Consider the following 26,350-nt stretch of genomic DNA (forward strand, 5'->3'; position numbering starts at 1 on the left):
TCTACCCAGTCGTCCAGTATCCCAACCACTTACACAACAGAACCTCTCACAGGACTGCCAGGGGACTGAAGACCCTGGAACCTGTGCTGCTTGCATAGAGTTCCCCCGCCGCAAGTCAAGTCTTGATTCATTTGTCATGTACACATCATACAGGTTTTATGCAGTGAAATGGAATCGCTAGCTCCTATGTGTGCTTAATATTTGCAGAGTAAAAAAAAAAGGTCAAGTAACAATACAAGTTATATAAACACAATTACAAGAATTGAAATGGCAGAAAAAATGCACAGAATAATTTACAGATGGGTTAAATCTATATGGATGTTGTCTATAGGAATACAAAGATGAAGATGCATATTTACAGTTGGGTTTAATAGGAAACTATGTATGATATATACAGAGGTATGTATATTATGTATTAAATATATTGGTATGTATATTTACATGCATATTCAGAGTGTATATTCTAACGACTAGTCTGTCAAATATAGGTGCGGCTGATGTGATGCCATCCATCTACACCCCCCTGACATGCAGCACAGGTGCTGTGGACTTTGTGGCATTTTGAAATGATTGTTTTCGTTCATAATCACTCAGTCTATTGCATTCTGTGTCAGAATAAAGAAACCAAGAGCCCTGGAGAGACATGTTTCATAAATTGCATATTTTATTGGCTATGTATGTTTCCAATTGTTTGTGTGCGGAGACACTGGCATGGGATGACAACTGTGGTAGGAACGGATGCCAGTGGCCACTGTTTCAGTTTGACGTTTGGGAAAGCATTGCGTGAACACAGCGGAAGTTTAGACGGATTGGCTTTGGTGGAACAAACGAAGCAAGCACTGACAAGACACAAAATTAGAAACATTTTGCTCCCCTCCCGAAGTCCAGTTCCCCCTTTCCCTCACACATGGCTTCCAATTTAAATATAGATATCGAGGGTGCCACCCAGCACCTTCGGGATATCTTAAAACTGGACCGCCCAGGCAACAGCGCCGGTAAGTTCCTGGGGAATGAAAGGGAAGAAGTGAGGAGGTCTAGGCCGCGTGAACAGGCTAGCTAGACAAGCTAACGTGCTATTATGGATCCGTCTAGCTTTCTCGCTCGACTTATCCAGCAAGGTGCACGTTTATTATTTACATTATAACTTAATAATGAATCAAAGGTCATGCTTCACTAACTGCAGTAGTGACTTAGCACCGTGCCTGTTTTGGTAAAGTAGTCCGTAGCGGGTTAGCCAGGCTAGCTAACTGCGCAGTGATCTGCAGGCTCGGATCTGTCGCTGGAATGGAACCTGGACTCTGTCCCACACGAATACCCCGTGAATAACTATGCTACATTTATGAATTACATGCACGAATAACAAAATGGGACATCGAGGACATTGGCTTTAGAGAAATTTAAAAAGTGAATTGTCATTATTCCGCCAAGTCCAAAGAGTAGGCCAAACCGTCTTGATTATGTAGCTCACGTTAGCTTCAAGTAACGTTAGTTAACGTAAGCTCAATTAATTGGTTAGCGTGCTTGCTAACGTTAACTAATTGGTTTGTTGGCTAGTGAACGTCTATTGAATTTAGCAACCGCAAACTGACGAACATGGCTAGCTAATCATCAACTAAGCAGACCGATAGCTACAATTTAGTTTTTGGGACATAACGTTAGGTCGTGGAGAACTTTTGCCAAACGTGTGCGTGTAGCCGGGGCCCCTTCACTCAAACGTGTGCGGGTAGCCGGGGCCCCTTCACTCAAACGTGTGCGGGTAGCCAGGGCCCCTTCACTCAAACGTGTGCGGGTAGCCAGGGCCCCTTCACTCAAACGTGTGCGGGTAGCCGGGGCCCCTTCACTCAAACGTGTGCGGGTAGCCAGGGCCCCTTCACTCAAACGTGTGCGGGGAGCCAGGGCCCCTTCACTCAAACGTTTTTGTGTAACTTTCCACACAGATGCGTCTTCCGGTGATAACCAGAGAAAGACACCGTTCAATGGCGAGCTGAACGGTCTGCTGGGAGCCGACCTCCTCGGAGCCGGAGGGCGGGCAGCTATGGCTGAGAAGGCAGGGCCTCTAGTGATCGTCCAAGAAGCCCAGATAATGTGAGTGTCGGCCAGTATCGCCTCAGTTGACTGAACTATATCTGACTGAATGTGCACTACTAGTCCCAACTTGAGGCTGTGTGTGGTGGAAGGGGTGCTAGAGGCACATTCATAAAATATCAAGAGTTGTGTCCCGGTATTCAACATTTGTGTGTCTGTGTTGTTAACTCCAGCTGTCTGTCTGGTGATGATGGCTCCACCTGTATTCCCATCACATCCAACAACGTGGAGATAGTGGCCAGCCGAGACTCGAGCATTGACAGCAAGGCGCGCGGGAGCAGCAAGGTAACCCTCGCCTCATTCCTCAACACCCTCCACACACACTTGCCAGTAGTTGCTACAATGCACCACCTGCAGTAGCCTCCCTGTACTCTGTTATCTCAGCGAAAAGCCTAAAGTGGTCTCTGGTGCTCCTTCCAATTAGCAGTTTTCCTTGGTCTCTGATTGGTCTGTATTGTTCCCTGCAGGTGAAGATCCAGCCTGTTGCCAAATATGACTGGGAACACAAGTATTACTATGGCAACCTGATAGCTGTTTCCAACTCCTTCTTGGCATACGCTATTAGAGGTGAGTGTGTCTATCTCTCTCTCTCTCTCTCTCTCTCTCTCTCTCTCTCTCACACACGCACACGCACACGCACACACACACACACACACACACACACACACTCACTCTCTCTGCTCCATGGAGCCTCTGAATATCTATGATGCAAGCCCAAAGATTTACATAATATACAGAACCTCTGGGAATTGCTAGCGTTAACTAGTTGGTTTGTCCACTAACCCTGAGTGAATACTTGTTGGAAGAACCTTTGGCAGCAATTACAACAGTCTGTTGGGATATCTCTTTGATTTGATTTAGATTTGAACACTAGATTTCGTAACATTCTTTGCACAACATTCTTCTTCACAAAACTGTTCAGTCAAGCTGTGCAGGGAGCGTTGATGGACAGCCATCTTCCAAGTCATGTCACAGATTTTCGATTGAATTCAGGTCAGGGCTCTGACCTGGCCACGCAAGGACATTCACCTTCTTGTTCCTGAGCCAGAGTTGCTTCTTGAAGGCCTCTGCTCAGTTTCATCCTTGCCACGCACTGCCTGATTGTACAGGTACGACCTGATAGAGGCCAGGAGGAGATGCGTATGGCACCACCAGGACCTACAGTAGCTTAGACCAAGTAGATGTGGAAGGTGTGTCAAGGTCAGGGTTCCTTTACTTGTACCCTGAAGGTAAATTCATTATGCAGACAGTCTCAGACTCAGCAATCCAAAGTTAAAAACAAGACACATCAATACAGGTACATAAATCATCAAAACAAAGCAAATACCTTAAAATATAGCCTAAGAGGTGTGGCACCGCCAAGACAGAGCCTACCTCAAGGCTTTACCTCAGGCTGTACACCTTCCACTTCTTCATTGTGCTCCAAGGAATATTAAATGATTTTGAAATCTTTGAATCCCCAGATCTGTGCTTTTCTACACGCTTATCGTGAAACTCTTTTGAAAGCTCATTGGTTCCACAATTGTTGAGTGAGTGAGTTTTTGTTGTTGTTCACTACCCAACAGAAAAAAAGCCTACAGAGTGGCAGATTTTATTCTGAAATGATCAGTATCATTTAACACTGGTAGAGGCCAATGAAGTTAAGTTGTGATTCTGAAGACAATTGAGCTAATTTACCATTGCTACTGTAATGGGGGTGGACACTCGGCCAGACAAGATATTCTAGTACTATAATTTTCACAGATGTAGTTTTTTCTCTCACTTGGAAGTTTTAGGTTCCAATGTGTAAATAAAGGTGCAAAACGTTTTGATTTAATACTTTCTATAGGCACTGTACATATGATTTACTAGGTTTAGCTAAATTAAGTTAGGCTGACGTTAAACTGCGTTGTGTTAAGCCAAGCTAAGTTCAGGAATTGAGGTAATGTTAACGTTGGCTAGCGCATTTGGGAAGCGTTAGCCAAACTGTTTTTAAGCACTTTAAGATTGTCTCTCAGTTAAAAGTGCTTTTTAATGATGTGAAAAGCCGGTAATTGTTTGAATGCGCAGATCGTAAAAATTCCGATGTATGTAAAAGTACACTATGTATTCTGATTCTGATAGTACTGTGGGATTAGCTGCGTCTTAGGCAATTGACCCATCGCTTTGAACGATGAAGTAACCTAGATAAAGGTTAGATTTTGTTGACCCGTCACTTGCATGACGAAGTAACCTAGGGTAAGGTTAGGTTTTTGTTTTGTCTTCCATCTTGTTTTCCTGTTTTTAGTTTTTAGTCTATTTTTATGTGAAGCACTCAGTGCATACACACTGTTGTAAAGCACTTTGAGCTACATTTATTAGTATGAAAGGTGCTATAGAAATAATAATAATAATTATTATTATTATTGTTGTAGTTGTTGTTGAATGTAATTAGATCAACATAAAGCATTAAGAAACATTGCAAATTTGATTGCAAACTTTTTTCCAACTATGTTGGACTGCTGAAATCACAAAGACGGCTTATACATACATTAAATTGTTTTTATTTCCAGGTTTCAGAATTGCATGGACAGAACCTAAGTATTGTAGATGGACTAATATGTGTGTGAGAAACGGGCAGAATATGTTAGATGGAGAAACTGTTGATTAGATTCTGTATCTCAGTCAGGAATCAGCCAGCCAGACTTGACGGAGACCTTTTGAAAGCTGCGTGATGTTGTTGCCAAGGTTACAGCAAGGTCTCGTTCTGTGTTATAAGACGTTTGTTGTTGAAAACAAACTTGCCCTATACCACTGCTAGTCTCTGGAGTATCGGGCTTCTTCACGAGGAGCAGGACGGCGCAGTCAACAATAAGTGCTAATCACCACCATGCTGTTCCTGTTGCTTTATGGGGAAACATTTTGTGCGATTTGCTCTTAGCGCCACAAGATGAAGGTATATGCAGTCTTTTGAGCGAGGGACACGAGGCACTGCAGCGCCACAGTTCTTCCTCACGGACTGTCCCAAGCAGCACCCACCTTGAAGGTTTGGACATAGGAAGTACTGTAGAAGTGTTGTGTAGAAGAGAGATATTCCTCATTTGTCACAGATGCAAATGCCGTCCTAATTGAGACTACGTAAGGTACCTCACCCTCATATCTTTGGAGTAGGTGGCTGAAGTTTCGACTCGAGTATTGTTGTAGGTGCCAGGGCAGGACAGGCTATGATGTCACCTAGCAGAATGGCTGTCACAACAGTGATGGAATGGTTGTCACAACAGTGTGTGCGCTCTGTGTTTTTGCGTTCTGTTCAGGAGCCAATAACCACGCGATGATCCGCGTGCTGAGCCTGGGGTCGGCGGAGCGGACGCTGCTGAAGGGCTTCACGGGGGCGGTGACGGACCTGGCCTTCGCCCATCTCGACTCCGCCCTGCTGGGGTGCGTCGACGAGGCCGGCAACCTGGTGATCTGGAGGCTCACCTGCCACAGCAGCAAGATACTGTATCCTCTTCCTGGCGCTTGTCCTGTGCGTGTGCATGTCTCAGTTTAGGTGCGGGGGTGAGATGCCAGCGCCGTTAGGTCCCTTAACCCCCCCGGCTCCCCAGTGATCAGGTCGTGGTGCACATCCGTCGTTCGGAGGACACGCCGCTGAACTCCAACCGCCGTCTCATCTGGTGCCCCTACATAGAGGACCAGGATGAGAACCCTGAGGATGCCAGCCAGACCCTGGCCCTACTGCACCAGGACAGGGTACACACACACACACACACACACACACACACACACACACATGCAAAGAAGTCTAATCTAATCACACCTCAAAATCAGACAGGTTAGGACACATCTTCGAGGCTCTCTCTCCTTATCTAATTGTTCCTGTCCACTGTCTTCCTCTCCCCACCCCCCCCCCCCCCCCACACACACACACACACCTCACCCCCACACACACACCTCACCCCTCAGGCCGAGGTGTGGGACCTCGAGGTGCTGCGCAGCAACAACAGCAGCTGGCCTGTAGACGCAGCAGATCTGAAGGAAGGACTCATCACCGTCAAGGGACACACAGAGGTAGGACTAACACTGCACTTCAACAGCGCCGTGCTGCTTCCATAGGTCCTTATCAGCAGCCATCAAACTGCTCAATGCATCCGCTGACTGGCTGGACACCGTGGATCTGAGTCTGCTTGGCGGGAACTGAGGCCCTGTCCACACAAACGTGTATTTTTTTTAAACCGGGGATTTTTCTACACAGTTTGGCCTTCGAGTTCTAGGTCACGGAAACCACACTTTTTTTGAAGTGTTGGACAGGAAAACCGGCATTTTAGCTCGTTTTTTACTTCGCCGTTACCTTCCTGTTCACATAAAATGTCGTCTGTCCTGTCTTTGCACTGTTCTGTCTCGTCCCCGCACCCTGTCCAATGTTGTCTCCATGTTATGCACCACGACCGAAAGCAAATTCCTAGTATGTTGAAAAACTGCATGGCAATATAAAATGAATTCTGATTCTGAAGACAGGCAGTCTTAAACTGAATGAAATAGCCTGATTGTTCTTCAGCACAAAAAGAGCCATGAAATCCTCTGGTAAATAAGAAAGAAAGGAGTAAGCTTCAGATTGTCATGTTCTGTTTTTCTCTTTCCCTCACCTCTCTAACACTTGCCTACATGCAAGGCCACAAAATTCAGGCTCAATAAAAAACATGCTCAAAAGCATGTTTGCACATTTCCCTATTTTAATGGATTCTCAGGAATTTGGATGAGAATGCTATCTATCACCAGCTAGCTAGTTGGCTAACGTTAGCATATACAGTAGCTGGGCTGCACTTTGGTACTGGTGCTAAACATTATTCTCATTCGATCTCTAACACACGACTACCTTTCTTTGGTATTATTCATTTGTCTTCACCGGCTACCACGAGACACGCAGGCGTCTCCAAGGAAACGGCAACGCCCTACATTACTGTTGTAACCAGAGAACAGCTGCGGTTTGACAGAGCAGAGGAAGCACTAATCTCAATATATCCTGATATCGCCCAGCCCTTTATTATACCATTATATTTATACTACTACATTCTACTACTATCATACTATACTATTATTCTACTATATACATTATGTTGTGTTGATTGTTGTGTGCATGCTACAGTACAACTCAACTCACAACAGACAAGTTTATGATCATACTACACATGTGAAACCACTGGAAATGTTAATGACTAGTATCGTCACCGGTGTTAAGTTCTGGCTGATGTAATGCTGTATGTTGATTGGGTGTTGTGTCCGTCTGTCTCAGCGTATCAGTGAAGGAGCTCTGTCTCCAGACGGAACCGTGCTGGCCACCGCCAGCCATGACGGATACATCAAGTTCTGGCAGATGTACAACGAGGGAGGACACGACCAGCCCAGGTGCACAACATTGTGACATTATACTGTCTGGTAATAGCATCCCTTTAAAATATAAAGGGCGGCTGTAGCTCAGTTGGTAGAGCGGGTCGTTCAATGATCGAAGGGTCAGCGGTTCCCAGCTCCGAGTGTCCACATGTCGACGTTGTCCTTGAGCAAGACACCTAACCCCAAATTGCTCCCAATGAGCATGTTAGCACCTTGCATGGCAGCTACCGCCATTGGTGTGTGAATGTGTGTGTAAGTGGGTGAATGAGAGGCCATTGTAAAGCGCTTTGAGTGCCGCTAAGGTGGAAAAGCGCTATATAAGTGCAGTCCGTTTACTATTTAAACTGCCTCTCCGTGCGTCCGGTGTGTTAACGATGTGTTCCTGTCCCTGCAGGTGTCTCCATGATTGGAAGCCCCATGGCGGGAGCCCTCTCTCCTGCCTGCTCTTCTGCGACAACCACAAGAAACAGGACCCAGAGTACGTCCTCGCCGCTGCCACTACCGTCCACACTACTGTCTCTCTCACCGCCATATCACCTGAGACTCATGTCCTCCTCCTCCTCCTGCAGTGTCTCCTTCTGGCGTTTCCTGATCACGGGAGCCGAGCAGAACCAGGAGCTGAAGCTGTGGTGCACCGTCTCCTGGACCTGCCTGCAGACCATCAGGTCTCCAATCCGCTCCGGAACCTTCTCTAGAGCCTTCTTCTATAGAGCCGCACCACACTTTACTTTTAAACCTTCTTTTCGAGAACCTTCGGAACCTTTGAGCCTGCTCTAAAGCTCAAACTGTTCTGCGTGTTCCAGGTTCTCGCCTGACCCGTTCAACTCGTCGGTCCTGCCCAGTCTGAAGGCCAGTCTGGACCTGTCAGCCGAGTGCCTCATCCTCACGGACGTCCAGAGGAAGGTCAGGACTGCTGTTTATATCCACTACTACTGTTTCACAACCGAGCACGGGGGGCACCGCCGGTCTTTCCTGCTGTTCTCCCTGTCAGGTTGCTGCTGCCTGGGTGGTTCCCGCCTCCTCGACAGATAAAGGTGTTGCTAAGCCCGTAGGGCTGGGTTAAAAAAAAAAGATTCATCGATTCATGAATTCCAAAATCGATCTTTTATTTAATGAATGAATGAATAAATGAAGGATTGAATAGTTCATTCATTCATTGATTGATTAATTCATTCATTCATTTTTGGAAATCAGTATCGATACCCAGCCCTAGTATTGATGTGTTGCATAACTGTCATGTAATTAAGGTTACAGCTAAAAAAAACAAAAACGGGTTTTAGTAACACTAACCGAATCGATATTGAGTCGAATTGAATCGTGATAATCGATTCGGAACCTTGTGAATCGGAATCGAATCGATTCTTGAAATTGGAATCGATACCCAGCCCTGTCCCTGTGCCGGTCCCAGGTCCTGTATGTGATGGAGCTGCTGCAGGACCAGGAGCGAGGCAGGGCCAGCTTCACGGCCGTGTCCGAGTTCCTGCTCACCCACCCCGTCCTCAGCTTCGGCGTCCAGGAGGTGTCCCACGCCCGCCTGCGGCACACCGAGGTGCTGCCCCCCGACGAGGAGAGCGAGAGCATGACCACGGGTACGAGCTACGCCTCTCGACCTCTCACCCCTGACCCTTCACCACAGTTTCCCTCCGGCGCCGACGTCTTGACCTCCACCGGTCTCCTTGACCTAAAGCTGGGATTACTGATACTTTGTGTGTGTGCGTGCGTGCGTGCGTGCGTGCGTGCGTGCGTGCGTGTGTGCGTGCGTGCGTGCGTGCGCGTATCCGTGTTAATGTATGTCCGCTGTCGTGTGTGTTCTCCTCTAGAGGGCAACCAAGGACCTCAGGAGTCCAAGTCAGGGATCCAGATCAAGCTTTATTGTGTCCACACCAAGTGAGTTCCCTCCGTCAAACACTGTAATAACCAGTCTGCTTCCTGACCTGTCAGAGATAGTTCCTCTGTAGCTGTTGACTCACAATGTAATAGATTATCTAGTCCCCATCGCTGTGTCTGATGTTCTTGTAATGAGTAGGAGGGTCTTGATTGGATAGGACAGAGCTGATGGTCCTGGCGTTTGCCTGTGTTCTCATAGATCGCTGCAGGATGTTCAGATCTGGTTCCAGCCCAACCTGGGTTCTGGCCCCGCCCACTTCTTGCCTCTGTGCGACTCCCAGGATGGGTTTGGTGAGTCTCGCCTTCTTCCTGACCCTTAAGCCCTATGCATGTGTGTTCATATAATGTGTGTGTGTGTGTGTGTGTGTGTGTGTGTGTGTGTGTGTGTGTGTGTGTGTGTTTTAACCCTTCTGTGTGACTCTCCCAGGAGGCTTCTCTGACCAGCTGACAGACCTGAGTGTCGAGGCTCTGAGCTCGGACAGAGAGTCAGGTGGCTCCCACGGCGACCTTAGGAAGATCCCCTCACTTCCTGCTCCCGCAGACTTCATGTCACCAGTTGGCGGGGCCAGCGGCACAATGCCCAAACTAATGACCCCCGACGCCTTCATGACCCCCAGTGCCTCGGTACGGCCTCGCCCTCCCACACTTTCCTATTCTCTCCATCTCCCTCCCTCTGTCGTGTTTGTGTTGTTGATTGTGTGTAGGTAGTGTTTGTGTTGGTGGTGTCTGTGTAGTATTTGTGTTGTTGATGGTGTGTGTGTAGTATTTGTGTTGTTGATGGTGTGTGTGTAGTATTTGTGTTGTTGATGGTGTGTATGTAGTATTTGTGTTGTTGATGGTGTGTATGTAGTATTTGTATTGTTGATGGTGTGTATGTAGTGGTTGTGTTGTTGGTGGTGTGTATGTAGTGGTTGTGTTGGTGGTGTGTGTGTAGTCGTTGTGTTGTTGGTGTGTGTGTAGTCGTATTGTTGGTGGTGTGTGTTTAGTATTTGTGTTGTTGGTGGTGTGTGTGTAGTGGTTGTGTTGTTGGTGGTGTGTGTGTAGTATTTGTGTTGTTGGTGGTGTGTATGTAGTGGTTGTGTTGTTGATGGTGTGTATGTAGTGGTTGTGTTGTTGATGGTGTGTATGTAGTATTTGTGTTGTTGATGGTGTGTATGTAGTGGTTGTGTTGTTGGTGGTGTGTATGTAGTGGTTGTGTTGTTGATGGTGTGTATGTACTGTTAGTGTTGTTGATGGTGTGTATGTAGTATTTGTGTTGTTGGTGGTTTGTATGTAGTGGTTGTGTTGTTGGTGGTGTGTGTGTAGTATTTGTGTTGTTGGTGGTGTGTCTGTAGTATTTGTGTTGTTGGTGGTGTGTATGTAGTGGTTGTGTTGTTGATAGTGTGTGTGTAGTGGTTGTGTTGTTGGTGGTGTGTGTAGTATTTGTGTTGTTGGTGGTGTGTGTGTAGTGGTTGTGTTGTTGATAGTGTGTGTGTAGTGGCTGTGTTGTTGATAGTGTGTGTGTAGTGGCTGTGTTGTTGATAGTGTGTGTGTGGTCTCCAGGTGCCAGCGTCGCCAGGCAGCAGTGCCAGCAGTCTGACCCTTGTCACGGCATTGAGCAGCAACTCTGACACGCCCTCCAGGTAAGGCAGAGCTTCACACACAAGCGCTGTGTTGTTTGTGATAAACTGTCTGTGTGTAACGTGTGTGTGTGTGTGTGTGTGTGTTCCTCCCAGGATGGTGGAGGACCTGACCCAGAGTCCGGGCAGTAACAAGGTGTGTGTGGAGAACAGCAGCAGTCTGACCCTCAGTGCTTCTACCAGCAGCCCCAGAGCCAGTTCCCTACTGCTGTCTGGACTGGACAACCTGCAGGTAACATGCGCGAGCGTGCGCGCACACACACACACACACACACACGGGTTGCCGTCAGAATAAAATGGTGCCGGTCCATGTGTCCTGGAAGATTTTGTAGCAGTCTAAGGGTTAGAACTATGGAAATATGACAATGACTAGGTATAATTTATGATTATACTGTGGTTATCACAAATATGAAGGAACATGTACTTAATACATTAAATCAACTCGTATGGGGCACCACCCTGTTCTGTACAGGGAAACAGATAACCTTTATCAATAGTCTAATTTATCAATCTCAGTCTAAAGGAGGAGGTCTGGACTGGACAGACCTAAAGATCATGTGATGACGCTAGGACGTGATCAAAGGTTAATATTTATTGATACTAATCAATTATCAAAATAATTTGAAAACACAATTCAATAATAGATGGAAAACAAATGTGGCACTATGAAAACACATAAGCATAAATATACGATGATTATCACAGCCTATCCTAAATCCTCTAATCTTAAACAACAATCTTGGCATCAACACCACACGCATTAGAACGCTGGACGGCCACCTTACGGTAATGTGTTGGAAAGCGATATGTCCGGAGGCGTTGTCTGGCTCAAAGAAGTGAAGAAGCACGTGGCTGATGGTCGCCCGGTTTCAGTGCAGGGTGTAGTGCGCCTGCGCTCCCGTTGAAACGGTGACGGTCGACTGTTGGTGAACGTTTCGCAGCGCTGCTCATTGTACAGCAACTGAAATGGTTCAGAGTTTAAAAGTTGCAAATGTCTCATTCAAAAACTGGATCATTTGATGAGTTTGTGGAAATTCGTAAGATCCTGGTGTCGACTACTCAGAGACCTTAGATGCAGGTAGCGGTTCAGCAATTCCTCGGATACAGATTGATTTTCATCACTCAGGCACAAGCTTGGATCCTTCGTTACGGAGAGAAACCTGAGAGACTTGAGAGAAACCTGAGAGAGACTTGAGAGAAAGAGAATCTGTCCGGTCCCTACTTAAAAATGGCAGGAAATTGAAGTGTGTCCTGTTTGCAAAAACAGCACTAATTGGTCACTCACACAGAGTGGGAGTCTGTGGGCTGCTTTGACCCCAACCCACTCGGGATCATAAAAAGGGGAACCAAGATTATCTTAAGAGTCTGGAGTCATCAAATATCCCTGTTATGGTTTCAACATGATTTTACATTTCCCCAACATGCATAATCAACTGATTCGCTTCAGATTGATACAAAACATTGCTGGGTTGACTTATCAGCATAGAACCAGTTATTTACAGCACATACAGTAACAATTGGTTACAAATACAATGCATCAATGCTCATACTTTATTCCCAGGGCTTATTCTCAAGGTGGTTGCATCACACAGTTGGGAGAAAGTAATTGCACTTAATTAAAGAAACAAGACAAAGAATATTCAAATTCCTTTGTCTCATTGTGTGTCTGCTGTTGGGCCCATGTGGCCTCAGGAATGTTGCACCATGGATTTATTACCCCAGGGGGGGAAGAGAGGAGGACCATGGCGAGGAGAGGAGTTAATGTTTTGCAAAATCTCATTTCAAAGAACCAGTCCTTGCTGAAAGGGTTTTGTCAGGTTGTACTGTGAGTTTGACAGGGAGCAGTCTAAACGAAATGCGTTCCTCTCTGCGTGACCTTCCATTGATTAATTACTGGGTAGGGGAGAGCAGGCTGTCTCTGGCTTGCCAGGTCTTTATCAGGCATCAGCAACATTCCAGTCAGTGAGATGGTCTCACAGTATGGTCTTTACAATATGTGTCATGTCCATAATTGCTACAATTTCAATGTGGGATTGAAAAGTAGGCTATTCAGAGATTCTTATGATTGTTGCTCCTCTGGAGAATCCATTCTTCCTCCGTGATCTTTCACAGTGTGGGCAAAACATTTTTCTTCCCCATCTACAGTATAATTCTGTGCCTCAGCCAGCGGAGTTTGCCTTTCCATTTGGGCCTGAGCGCTCAACATTTCTGTTTCTTTTCAGCTGGAGTCAAGGCATCAGCCGTCTCCCTGACCTCAGACTCACCATTTTCATTGTCAGACTTGCAATGAAAGAAACAAGAAAATGCTTGTTAGGGTTTGCTTGTTTGGCCTCGTCTGTCTCTCGCTCCTCACTGTTTGCCTTTATGGTGGTTCTGCAGGCTACAGCATTCAATCTGAGCCCATGCTTTATTAGAGTGAAGCAACGATTAAACAAATGTGGTTAACAAAACAGCAGACTGAGTGCTCAAGTGGTTTGAGGCAGGTGAACCAAGAAGATGCTCTTTAGCAGGGAGTCATAATACCATGGAAAAGAGAAAATTAAGGCAGCTCTTTTTATACAAAATTAAAAAGCCTTTATTCTTGGGCTAGTTCATGATGAACATATAAAAATGCCTATATGTTTCGGCCAAGAGGCCTTCGTCAGGGCAGATCTGTGTGGTGGTTTTGTCATTGCATAGGTTAGCCAATACTAGCCTACGCATTCATAAAAAAAGGATGTGGAAATTTAGGCAGCCTTTTTTAATACAATTAAAATTATGTTTAGAAGTAGGGCTGCACCTTATGACTTTTATAACGATTAATCTACCAATTATTTTTTCGATTAGAGTTAATGGGTTAATTAATTTAACGATTATTTTAACGATTGTTTTTATTGCTCTATTAATAGAACACTTAATTTACCCTAAATACATATTAAAAAAATTGTCATTAATATTTCAATATTTTACTCAATCATCTTCTCTTAAAACAACAAAATGTAACAAGAAACAAAGTAGCTGCATTGCAGGGCATTATAAAAGTTGCAAAATCTGTCAAATTTGTAGCCAAACCATTTAGCTGGCGAATGATAGTTTAATCTCGGTTTGAGAGTAGGGCTGTATATCATCTTGGATTTCGCGATACGATACGCATCACGATACACAGGTCACGATTCGATACGTATCACGATACAGAGGTCACGATACAATACGATACGATACGTTTTGCGATACACACATCATTTACTGAAAGATTTTAAGTGTTCAAGACTGAAAACTGAATGGCTCAAATGCACTATATAGATAACTCAAACTCAATGACTGGACAGAGAGCTAGCTAATAAATATTTTACATTTGATATCCATGCTTTTTAAACTGTCAACATTGTAGTATTTATGGTTTTTCAAAATTATTTATATGTATGCTTTTTTAACTTAATATTGTAGAATATGCTTTTTAAACTGGATTTAAAAATTTAAATCAAAAAAAAAAAAAAAAAAAATTTTTTGTAAACAAATTTTACAGCGCCCGGCTGTATCGATACTCCGGGCTGAAAGATCGATACAGTATCGCGAGACTACGTACCGCGATGCATCGTTGTATCGATACAATCCTACAGCCCTATTTGAGAGTTCATCAGTTAGTAGGGGGTAATTGGACACTAGGTCAGGGTCAATTGACTTTTTTTGAAAATTTTTGGGGGAAAAAGCTGTTATAGGCTACAAGAAAGATCAAAATTTCCCAAAGTCCTGATCTTAACTTCCCATGGTACATTTCCATAAATTTTCTGCCCCTTTGCAACCCGAGCTAAAACTGATTGACACAGCTACAGTCAAATCAGTGTTTAAGCCCCACACATAGTTTTTATTGTTTGTTTTGTGATTGGATTTTATGTTTTGCAAGTCGTCGTATTTACGTAGTCGATGACGTCGGCACGTCGCCCCAGCCCTACCTGGAAGGAATTATTTCCACCGGACATTATGAACAGATTATCCTGGTAAAAAAAACAAAAACAGACCAGATAACTGAAACCCTGATATACACAGACACCATTAAGACCATTAAGACCATTAGACCTCCACTTAACCCATCTCCCCCTCTCCCCAGGCTGTGGTCTCTCCTAGTGCCATTCTGTCTCTGGACTGCCCCCAGGGCCTGGACCCCCCCCTGCTGCCCCCGCAGGCCTCTCCCACGCGCACCCGCTCGCCCGACGTCATCTCCTCGGCGTCCACGGCGCTCTCCCAGGACATCCCGGAGATCGCCTCCCAGACGCTGCAGCGCTCGCTGGCCGCCTCCGCCGCCGCCGAGTCCCTCCCCACCCTCCACAGCATGGCCGACAGCATGGCCTCCGCCGCCTCCGCCCTGCACCTCCTGTCCTCCTCCTCCCCCCGCGGCCGCAACGCCGCGGACCACGCCCTCCTCCCGCTGGAGCTGGGCGGGGCAGGGGAGGCGGAGCAGAGGCTGAGCCACACCCCCTCGCTGCTGGAGAACGCTCTGTCCCAGGAGAACGCGACCGCCGGAGGCGGGGCCGGGGATGGTAACGGTAGCCACGCCCCTTGGCCGGCCGCGCCCGACATCACCAGGGAGACGCGCAACAGCCTGAGAGACAACGGTCTCGGAGACTGGTGAGACACAGACGCACGCGTGCACTCACACACACGCACACACACCGCTAGGATGCTCACACACACACACACACACACACACACACACACACACACACACACACACACACACAGAGTATTAGTGCTGAGTGTGTGTGTGTCTATTATAGCTCCAGAGAGGATCTGAAGGACAGACACATGTCATCTCCATATCACAGACGTTCTTACCAGCTCACACAGAACGACAGCCAAGACGCCAGCGCAGAGCAGAGGTAACACACACGCACACAGACTTATACACACACACATACACACACACACACACACACACGACCTGACCTGACCCAAGACACCTGACAGCGTTGAATAACACCTGAACCACGTCCGCCTGTGTGTGCGTTTCACAGCGACCACGACGACGAGGTGGCCAGCCTGGCGTCGTCCTCGGGGAACTGCGGCGCACGCTCGTCTCACCGACTTCCTGTCAAAGACTGGAAGACTTCCCCTCGTAGCTCGCCCAAACTGAAGAGAAAGACCAAGAAAGACGACGGGTGAGTTCACATGCAGGCGGTCGACGCTCTGCTAGGCTGACAGGCTGACTGGCTGAACAGTGATTTGGGTGTTGGGTGTGTTCAGGCTGACTGGTTGGACAGTGATTTGGGTGTTGGGTGTGTTCTGGCTGACTGGTTGAACAGTGATTTGGGTGTTGGGTGTGTTCAGGCTGACTGGTTGGACAGTGATTTGGGTGTTGGGTGTGTTCTGGCTGACTGGTTGAACAGTGATTTGGGTGTTGGGTGTGTTCAGGCTGACTGGCTGAACAGTGATTTGGGTGTTGGGTGTGTTCAGGCTGACTGGTTGAACAGTGATTTGGGCGTTGGGTGTGTTCTGACTGACTGGTTGAACAGTGATTTGGGTGTTGGGTGTGTTCAGGCTGACTGGTTGGACAGTGATTTGGGTGTTGGGTGTGTTCAGGCTGACTGGTTGGACAGTGATTTGGGTGTTGGGTGTGTTCAGGCTGACTGGTTGGACAGTGATTTGGGTGTTGGGTGTGTTCAGGCTGACTGGTTGGACAGTGATTTGGGTGTTGGGTGTGTTCAGGCTGACTGGTTGGACAGTGATTTGGGTGTTGGGTGTGTTCAGGCTGACTGGTTGGACAGTGATTTGGGTGTTGGGTGTGTTCTGACTGTGATCTTCTGTGTCCTCAGGGAGGTGTGTCAGTCCAGACAGATGGAACACCATCAGGTAGGATAACACACCGTTCTGAATCTGGGGTGAGATTGAGCTAGTTAGGCTTATTCGCTATTAATATATAGTGGGCTACAAAATTACTGGCACCCTAGACTGGCAATGCATAAAATATACATATACAAAATATACTGGCAATGCACAAAATATACATATACAAAATATAAATAATCAAGAAACTGAATATACCAACGTGTGTGAAATACTGTGCTTTATTAATGTTTCAATGGAACCAACCAAAAGCATAACACTTATTTAATAGCAAATACATTTCAACAATATTAAGGTTTTATAATTATTGGCACCCCTCAATTAGTACTTAGTAGTACACCTCTGGCAAGGATAACAGCATGGAGTCTTTTCCTGTCATGTTTGACAAGGTTAAGGGACACATTTGGAGGGATTTTGGACCGTTCCTCTTGGCAGATTCTTTCAAGATCCTTCATATTATTGGGTTTGTGCTCATCAACCACCCTCTTCAACTCAGCCCACTGGTTTTCTATAGGATTGAGGTCTGGCGACTGACATGGCCATTGCAGAACATTGATTTTGTTGTCAGGGAACCATTTGATCTTGAGTTATGCTTTGGGTGATTCTCTTGTTGGACAGTCCACCCACGGCCACGGCCAAGTCCCAGCCTTCTGGCGGAGGCAAGCAGATCATCAGCCAACCTTACCTGGCACATGGGGGAATTCATTATGCCATCAATCTTAACTAATGTCCCTGGACCTCTGGAATTAAAACAGCCCCAAAATAACCCACCACCATATATCACGGTGGGTATGAGCTGCCTTTCCTTGTATGCGTCTCCGTTTCGACGGCCAACATGCCGATGCGGTATCTGACCAAAACGTCCACTGCTGCTCTCATCTGACCAGAGCACCTTCATCCAGTCATAACTTCAATGAGGTTTGGTAAACTCCAAGCGCTGGCTTCAGTGTCTTCTGGTCAGAAAAGGCTTTCTCCAGGCACCCCTTCTAAAGAGCCTGTGGTTGTGGAGGTGGTGTCTGACGGTACTTTTTTTTTTTAAAACCTGGTGACCCCAAGACGACCCCAAGGCCTGCAAGTCTTTCACAAGGATTCTTGGTGATGTTGATGCTTCTCTCGCCATCTTCCTCAGTATCCTGGGGTGAAACATGCAGTTGCGTCCGATCCTCATGAGGTTTTCAACCGCTCCATGTCTTTTCAGAATCAGAATGGGAATTTGTTTATTGCCATGCAGGCAACGTAACGTTTCAACGTACTAGGAATTTGCTTTCGGTCGTGGTGCACAACATGGAGACAACATTGGACAGGGTGCGGGGACGAGACAGGACAGTGCAGAGAGCGAGGACAAAACGCTAGTGCAAAAAAGGATACGCTAAGAAAAAGAACAATATACAAAAAGTAGTGGTCAGTGTTTATACAGTGTAATTCATGTGTAAGTGAGTGTGTGTATGTGTACATGTGTGTGTGGCGTGATGTGTATTTTGTGTATGATTTAAAAAATAATAATAATTTCCCTGACAGTGCTTAGTGGTATATTCAGTCATTTGTGGATCTTCTTATTAATCCATAACCAGATTTATGAAGGTCTATTACCATCTGTCTCCTTTGAACTGCCAGTTCTTTTTTCTTCATGGTGTTGGATGACAAAGGGAGATGCATGTGTGTTACCTCATTTATACCATAGTGAAACAGTAATAATTATCTTTAAGGGCGCCATTCATTGTAAAACCTTGATTTGGAGGAAATTGATTTTTAATTAAATCAGTAAATGGTTTTCGTTAGTTCCGTTGGAACATTAATATAGTACAGTATTCATGACATGCAAGTATTTGAAGTTAATCTATTCTTATATTGTTTAGAATAAACTTTTTATTTTATGTTTGTGCATTGCATGTCAGTTGTGCCAGTCATTTTGGAGCCCACTGTACACGTCCGTAACCTCCTCCCTCTCTGCTCCCGTAGATGCTGAGCGGGGAGGTGCAGGAGGAGCTGCTGTTGCTCCTGCGTGGCCAGCAGAGGGAGCTAGTGGAGCTGCGCCAGGAGCTGTTGGGTCACATGGACGCGGTGCAGAGCACGGTCATCTCCCACGTCGACCACGCCCTGGCCAGCCAGCAGGAGCACCAGCGTATCCTTCCACCACGCCAGCATACGCTAGTATACTCCTACAGGATCTATATACACTTATATAACGCTAGCAAGTCACTCGCAGGAGCACCGGCGTACCCCTATACCCCTGACTAACACTAGTGGAGCTCACCGCTAGCACAGGCTAGCACAGGCTAGCACACCTAACTCACTTGTGAAGCAGGGCTAAAGAGCTGTGTTTAGAAAGCAGACTGGAGCAGGGGTTAATCACATCAGCCCAATGCTGAGTTGGGGCCGAGTGGGTTTCAGTAGCTCAGAACTGCCCCATGTGGCTGATAACTGCTCCCGTGAGGCCAGACTAGGAGCACCTGCTCTCCCCCACCACCACCGTCTGCCCCTGTGTGTGACCTTGACCTCTTGACCCCAGAGCGCCGTCTGGAGCGCGTGCTGCTGGAGAACCAGAGTCGTAACCAGCAGCTACAGGAGCAGCTGTCGCAGCAGCTGGCCCACACCCTCTCCTCCTCCCTCTCCTCCCGCCTGGACAAGACGCTGCGCGACGAGATGAAGAAGACCGTCCCTCAGAGTACGACAACTTCCTGCTTACTGGGCGTGGCTAACATCGTTAGCGTGTGCCTCCTGGGCGTGGCTAACATCGTTAGCGTGTGCCTCCTGGGCGTGGCTAACATCGTTAGCGTGTTAGCGTGTCTATTATATTAATCAAGATGGACTGATACGCTCTCCCTATTCACTCCCACTACCCTCCTCTCCTTCTCTCCTACCTCCCTTGTCTCCTATCCTCTTCCCCAGCCATTTCTAAGGTTTTGGAGCCCGTGACCGGTCAACTGAGTAACACCATCGCTGCCAAGCTGACCGCTGTGGAGGGAACCCTCAAGGAAAATGTCAGCAAGGTGGTCAAGTCTAAGGTGGGTCGGCGGCAGGAGCACACACACACACACACGCACAGTAAAAGTACTCAGGGACATTTATACAATAATTAACCGGAAGAGTCTCCTCCCTCTCCAGAATACGACGGATGCGATTGGCCGAGCGGCAGCGGAGGCGATGCAGGGGCCGATCCAGGCGGCCTATAAGGACGCGTTCCAGAGCATCGTTCTCCCCGTGTTCGAGAGAGGCTGCCAGTCCATGTTCCAGCAGATCAACGACAGCTTCAAACAGGGAACCAACGAATGTAAGACGACCTATACACCCAGGGCCTCTGTTTCTTCTTGTCTTGTGTGTTTGCGTCCGTGTGTCTGACCCCGCGCGCGTGTCACTTCCTGCAGACATCCAGCAGCTGGAGACCCACGTCAACAACAGGAAGCAGCGAGAGCAGGAGGCACGGGACCCTCTGATTGGGCAGATGCAGCAGATGATCGACACCTTCCAGAGCTCCACCGACCAGCTGGCCAGTAGCGTGACGACAAGCGTGCGCGCCGAAGTGCAGCATCAGCTGCACATGATCGTGGGAAAGTGAGTTCTCACCCGTGTGCAGAGCGGGGGAAATTCTGGGGGTTATAGATGATTGGTGATCCAGCCAGGTGGTCTTAGGAACGTGTGTGTGTGTGTGTGTGTGTGTGTGTGTGTGTGTGTGTGTGTGTGTGTGTGTGTGTGTGTGTGTGTGTGTGTGTGTGTGTGTGTGTGTGTGTGTGTGTGTGTGTGTGCGTGTGTGTGTGTGTGTGTGTTTCTCTGCATGTATGCGTGCTCAACTGTGCTTATGCAGCAGATAGATTAAAGATTGGGGAGCCGGGACACACAAATCCTAATCCTGGGCTTAAAATCGGAACATGAATCCCATCGAACCTCTATGTCAATGTTATGGATCTGTTGGACGATGGGAGGAGTTAACTCAGGAGAAAACAGTCCTCAGTCAGACAGGAAATAACTATATCCGCCACTCTTATGAAGTTGATGCGGTCTCTGCTGTCGGCCACTGATGAGTATGGCAACTGGGGTATATGGCGGCCAGGGTTATGGTGCGTTCCAGGCAACCCGTAACTCGTGTTTTTCCGACCTCCTACACGTGAAAATGCTCTGGAATGGCAGTCAAACCCGTAACTTCCCACCCGTGAACTCGTACAGATCGATGTACTCCCAGTTGCCGGGTGGGAAGTTACGGGTTTGACTGCCATTCCAGAGCATTTTCACGTGTAGGAGGTCGGAAAAACACGAGTTACGGATTGCCTGGAACGCGCCATTAGGCTGTTGTTTGTATGCGTAATGGTAGTTAATCAGATGACCGTAGTTAATCAGATGACCGGTTAACCCCCCCCTCCAGCCTCCAGGAGTCCATCCTGACCCAGGTGCAGCGCATCGTGAAGGGGGAGGTGGGCCTGGCCATGAAGGAGCAGCAGGCGGTGGTCACCTCCTCCATCATGCAGGCCATGAGGTCAGCGGCCGGCACCCCCGTCCCCACCGCCCACCTGGACTACCAGGCCCAGCAGGCTGCCATACTGCAGCTGCTCCAGCAGGGACATCTCAACCAGGCCTTCCAGCAGGTACACACACACACACACACACACACACTCCTCCTGGGCAACACACACACACACACACACACTCCTCCTGGGCAACACACGCACACACACACACCTAAATCACACTGACACACACACACACTCCTCCTGGGCAACACACACACACACACACACACACAGACACTCTCTCCTCCTGGGCAACACACACACACTCCTCCTGGGCAACACACACACACTCCTCCTGGGCAACACACACACACTCCTCCTGGGCAACACACACACATGCCTGAATCACACTGACACACACACGCATGAATCACACTGACACACACACACGCATGAATCACACTGACACACACACACACACACACTCTCCTCCTGGGCAACACACACACACACACACACACTCCTCCTGGGCAACACACACACGCACTCCTCCTGGGCAGCACACACACACACACCTGAATCACACTGACACACACACACACACACTCTCCTCCTGGGCAACACACACACACACACACGCCTGAATCACACACACACACACACAAATATACTGTCTTATCTCCCCCCCAGGCGCTGTCAGCCACTGACCTGAACCTGGTCCTCTACGTGTGCGAGACCATCGACAGCCAGCAGGTGTTCGGCCAGCACCCCTGTCCCCTCATCCAGCCTGTCCTGCTGTCACTCATACAGCAGCTCTCCTCCAACCTGGCAACCCGCACAGAGCTCAAGATCAGGTTGGCGCACACGCACGCACACACACACACACACTCACTCTCTAGGGCTGTCCCGAATGCCATTTTAGAGGCTTCGAGTATTCGTCGGTGGGAACGTGCGAATAGTATTCGTTCTCAACCCCTAGGTGGCAACATTGCACAGTCCTGCTGCCACACACGTGTGTGTGCGCGCTTGTTTGGCAGACGCAACACGCAGAGCGGGGAGAGACGGAGGCGAAAATGCTCCTTAAATTGAGTTAACCCGGCTACTAACTTGCTATTCAGCAAGCATATCTTATTTTTCCTTTGTAGCTGCGTCACAAGCACGTTGGTGGGGCGAGAGTTGGAGCGACACGCCGAGAGGGTTTAGCGGGAGAAAACACGAGCATGAAATCCTCTTCTGTTCAGTTGCGCTTTCGCGAGTCACTCGGTGTAACTTGATGACGTCGTTGGTATCGGGTTGGAGTATTGGGACAAAATAAATACTCCAAATACTGAACTGAGCTCCTAATACTAACGTACCGAACGAATAGTGGAATACTCTAATCGCTCTGGCCAGCCCTAACACACACACACACGTCCCTCTATCTACATCTCTCTCCTCCTATGTCAGACATGGCGGTCGTCCCATCGTCTCCCATTCAGCGCCAGGTTCGTAGCGCGTCCGCTCGCCGTCCTCGGCGTTGTGTTAAAGCCAGATCAGATCGTGTGTGCAGCTGCAGCTGTGGTATCCTGGCAGACACCGGGCTGTGGGGAGGACACGCAGGGAAGCGAATAGCAGGACAATGTCTCCTGTCTCTGTCCGCGCCCGCTGTCTTAACTGCCCCGAGCCCCCCGAGGGGCCGCCCAGCCCGGTTACCTCTGCTGCTGCTGGCGCTCCGCACCGTCTGGTGGACTGGGGGGGGGGGTGGGGGGGGGTGGGCGGGTGTAGAGTAATGAGCTGGCGTGGGGGGGGGGGGGGGGGGTGTAGAGTAATGAGCTGGCGTGGGGGGGGGGGGGGGGGTGTAGAGTAATGAGCTGGCGTGGGGGGGGTGGGGGGGGGGGTTATAGAGTTTGGGTAGGGCTGAGCCCTGAACCGTGTTTTGTATTGGTCCTAGTATCTCTTCTCAGTGGCGCTAGACATGGCACAGGATCTGCATTCATATTGATTTAGCAGCTGCTCTGTCTCTAAAGGGCAGAGTGGCTTTATAGATAGAGGGGAGAGGAGGAAGTCCGATAGTCTGGGGGGGGGAGGAGGAGGGTGGGGGAGGGAGGAGAGGAGGGGGGTGGGGGGGGTGGATGAGGAGAGGAGGAGGGCTGGGGAGGAGGGGGGGTGGATGAGGAGAGGAGGAGGGCTGGGGAGGAGGGGGGGGGTGGACGAGGAGAGGAGGAGGGGGGGGTGGATGAGAGGAGGAGGGCTGGGGAGGAGGGGGGGGGGGTTTGAGTGGAGAGGGGAGGAGGGGAGATCTAATATATACGACAGGGGACTGCTCTTGCTTGTAAAGAGCGGAGATCATGTGCTAGGACGCCTATAAGTGACTGGCTGCTGGCCAGGTGAGGTCGAGAGATAATTGGCTGCTGGCCAGGTGAGCCGAGGAGATGTGTCCAGGCTCCAGAGAAAGAAAGAGGATTGGGCCGAGCATGCTCAGCTCCACAGCCCCCTGTCCAGATCACCACACTGGTGACCAGGAGAGGCGGGGATGGTAGTGGTGGTCTGTATAGACCTGCCTGTCTGATCGGTCTTCCTCCACCACTTACCTCTCTGTCTGTCTAACCTTATGTCTCTCCACCAGTAACTTGTCTCTCTGCGCTAACCTGTCTTCCCTCTCCCTGATGCGAGTGACCTGTCTGTCTCTAACCTGTCTCCCTCCCTGCCAGTTACCTGGAGGACGCAGTGATGAACCTGGACCACGGTGACCCGGTGACCAGGGACCACATGAGCGCGGTCCTCACCCAGGTCCGTCAGAAGCTGTTCCAGTTCCTCCAGCAGGACCCCCACAGCCCCCTGAGCAAGCGCGCCCGGCGCCTTATGATGATGCTGCAGGGCCTCGTCAACCACTAGGCCCCGCCCCCACCCCCCTCCTGCACCATCCATGACGTCATCACCACCGTTCCACCTCCCCAGAGGGCCGTTTGTTAAAACCGTTTTATTTTTGAGTTTCGCGAGGGTGCATGGCGAGGCGTGCCTGTTTTTGACCCTTCAGGGACACCGTAGCCCGAAACGGCCATCGTTTGCGTTGGGGGAGTGTATATCGTTCAGCCTCTACGCCGCGGCACCTCAACCCATAGACATTTTGTGTCTGTAGCCCCTCCCCCTGTCGGGCTGTCGCGGCGAGCATGGAGAAGGGCAGGAAGTTCTGTTCCATCACGTTTCGCCAGACCAGGGCCTCTCTCCAGCTGGCTGGCATCATACTATGTTATTCTCTCTCTGGCTTCTTATAACGCGTCACCAGGATGTCCCTGGGACCAGCGAGGACACCAGGAAACACTATGGCCGTCCATGTGTACAGCGGACACTATCCACTCATCCCCCCGAAAAACTCTGCTTTCTCTCATTCTTTGTCCCTTTTTATATATCCTTTGTTCCTAACATTTATAAGACGTTCTCTAACTTGTATTCTTGCTTGGTTCTTATTGAAGTACAGTAGTTATAATCTGTAGAAAAGGCTTCTAATCAACAGACTGATTCGTGTTCCTGATGGCGATCATGAGGATTCTGCGTCGGGACACCCAGAGATGTTCAGAAACGTGCAGGTCCTCTCATGGGCTCCAGAAGGCAGCACTTGGTGGACCTGCAGACACGTTCATGTTCACGTAAACCACATCTGTTCTCCTGGTTGCTCCTGGTCCGACACCACAGCGCTGCAGTCCTAGTACAACTGGAAAGGCTTAGAAAGGCTTAGAAAAGAAACGGTTCCGTCTGTGAATTATCTGATTGCCGTGGTGTAACGATCTGTACAGAGCCTTTAGTGTTTCTCACTGGCTTCCACCATGAATGTCTGATTAGCAGGTCCTTGAGGAATCGCCGATAGTTGGGAGTTAGTTAGGTTTGACCTGTAGGCCCGCTCCTGTCCAGAGGCGGTAGAGACAGTGCCTTATTGTACGTCTGACGGGGGGAGTTAGTCCTCCAGCAGGTGGTCTCCTGTAGGAGGAGTTGTCCTGTCTGAGACTGGCTGTCTGGAAACCATCACAGTTCATGTCTGTATGTAACCAGGACAGGTGGCAGCCTTGATGGGTTTTAGGAATCATCTTCAGAGCACCAGAAACCAGGCGGACACCTTGCGAGATGGCACAGGGAGGAGGATAGGGGGTTTCAAGTTTACACACACGACTGGACAGTGGAGACTGGAGGAGTAGAACAGATCTAAAGACACCCAAGTGAGCTCTCCTTGTAATTGAAGGAACAGCTGGACATTAACAACGCCTCCCTAGACCGTTTGATGCCCAGCCCAGCTTGAGCGGTAAGGGTGGGAAACGTAGCTGAATGCTACGACAACAAGTCTTAAGGTTTGGTGCTCCTGAGAGCTCCTGGGTTGGAATCTCTACAGCCGCGAAAAGCTTGACCGTGATCCAGAACGGAGGCGATCTCGGCTCTAATGCCCTCTTCCGCTCGTGAGCGTCAGGGTTATTGGTTATTGATCGCTGCAGAGCTGCATGTAGCTGTTGATAGATTGGCTGAGCCCTAGCACGGCCGCATGAGAAGGAAGCGTGTGCGTCGGAACAAGGCGGGGCGGAAGGTACCGACGCCACGTCTCTGGGTCGTAGCAGTCTTATTCCGATTCAGGGTCGGGTCCAGTATAGGTTCTGGTTTACAATATCTAGAGGATGGGAGAGACACTGGTGCAGAATGTTCTGGTCTGCAGGACTTGGAGGTGTAGGAGGCCGTCAGTCCAATGGCAGTTTTGGAAGTTCCTGTCTGTGATAAATGTATCTAGTATCTGAAAAGATGGGACTTCTGAGTGGGTGTGGTCAGGTTTTGAGAAGGTGGGACCAGACTGGTGGTTTTGTACAAACAGGTGTAGCTGAGTGACACTCTAGTAGCTCATAGTTTTGCTTTAGTTTCATATTGATCAGGGTTTAAACATCCAGAACCACAGACCTGAATGTCCATAGAAAGCTTGCACATAAACGCTATACAGTATATATACCCTATTTTGTCCTAGTTCTCATACAGATTGAACTCCTGTTTTTTTTTCCCCTGTTTACTGATTTCCATGGTGTTTTGTTCCCTGTGCTTGGATCATTATGTTGTATATTTTACACCATTTATTTTATCCTAAACGTTTTTGGAATAAAAAAAAAAACAAGACTTGTTCAATTCAATTCCTGCCTAAGTGTT

The 26,350-nt window shown here is 48.5% G+C and overlaps 1 protein-coding gene across 1 annotated transcript; it reads left to right on the top strand.

Moving 5' to 3' along the window:
- Nucleotides 1-885: 885 nt before the first annotated feature.
- On the top strand, nucleotides 886-26,237 carry edc4 (enhancer of mRNA decapping 4). The gene is made up of 29 exons (XM_084451447.1): nucleotides 886-995; nucleotides 1,938-2,085; nucleotides 2,259-2,370; nucleotides 2,553-2,652; nucleotides 5,358-5,544; nucleotides 5,649-5,793; nucleotides 6,007-6,111; nucleotides 7,334-7,446; nucleotides 7,826-7,909; nucleotides 8,001-8,096; nucleotides 8,235-8,334; nucleotides 8,840-9,020; nucleotides 9,252-9,318; nucleotides 9,518-9,609; nucleotides 9,746-9,942; nucleotides 10,861-10,940; nucleotides 11,034-11,169; nucleotides 15,025-15,542; nucleotides 15,692-15,793; nucleotides 15,929-16,072; nucleotides 16,727-16,763; nucleotides 18,717-18,879; nucleotides 19,267-19,422; nucleotides 19,647-19,762; nucleotides 19,863-20,028; nucleotides 20,123-20,309; nucleotides 21,115-21,334; nucleotides 21,890-22,053; nucleotides 23,890-26,237. Exons 1-29 carry the CDS (start codon nucleotides 908-910, stop codon nucleotides 24,071-24,073), a joined length of 4,188 nt encoding a protein of 1,395 aa, XP_084307573.1. The 5' UTR covers nucleotides 886-907; the 3' UTR covers nucleotides 24,074-26,237.
- Nucleotides 26,238-26,350: the final 113 nt, after the last annotated feature.

Source organism: Borostomias antarcticus (assembly GCF_949987555.1).
Source record: "Borostomias antarcticus genome assembly, chromosome: 16".
Classification (NCBI taxonomy): Eukaryota; Metazoa; Chordata; class Actinopteri; order Stomiiformes; family Stomiidae; genus Borostomias; species Borostomias antarcticus.

Bases quoted from the DNA above. Each gene is read 5' to 3' on its own strand.
- edc4 (XM_084451447.1), top strand. From the start codon at position 908: ATGGCTTCCAATTTAAATATAGATATCGAGGGTGCCACCCAGCACCTT. The intron at 5,794-6,006 runs GTACACACACAC...CTCACCCCTCAG, and splicing joins CCCTACTGCACCAGGACAGG to GCCGAGGTGTGGGACCTCGA. The intron at 18,880-19,266 runs GTATCCTTCCAC...TCTTGACCCCAG, and splicing joins CAGCCAGCAGGAGCACCAGC to AGCGCCGTCTGGAGCGCGTG.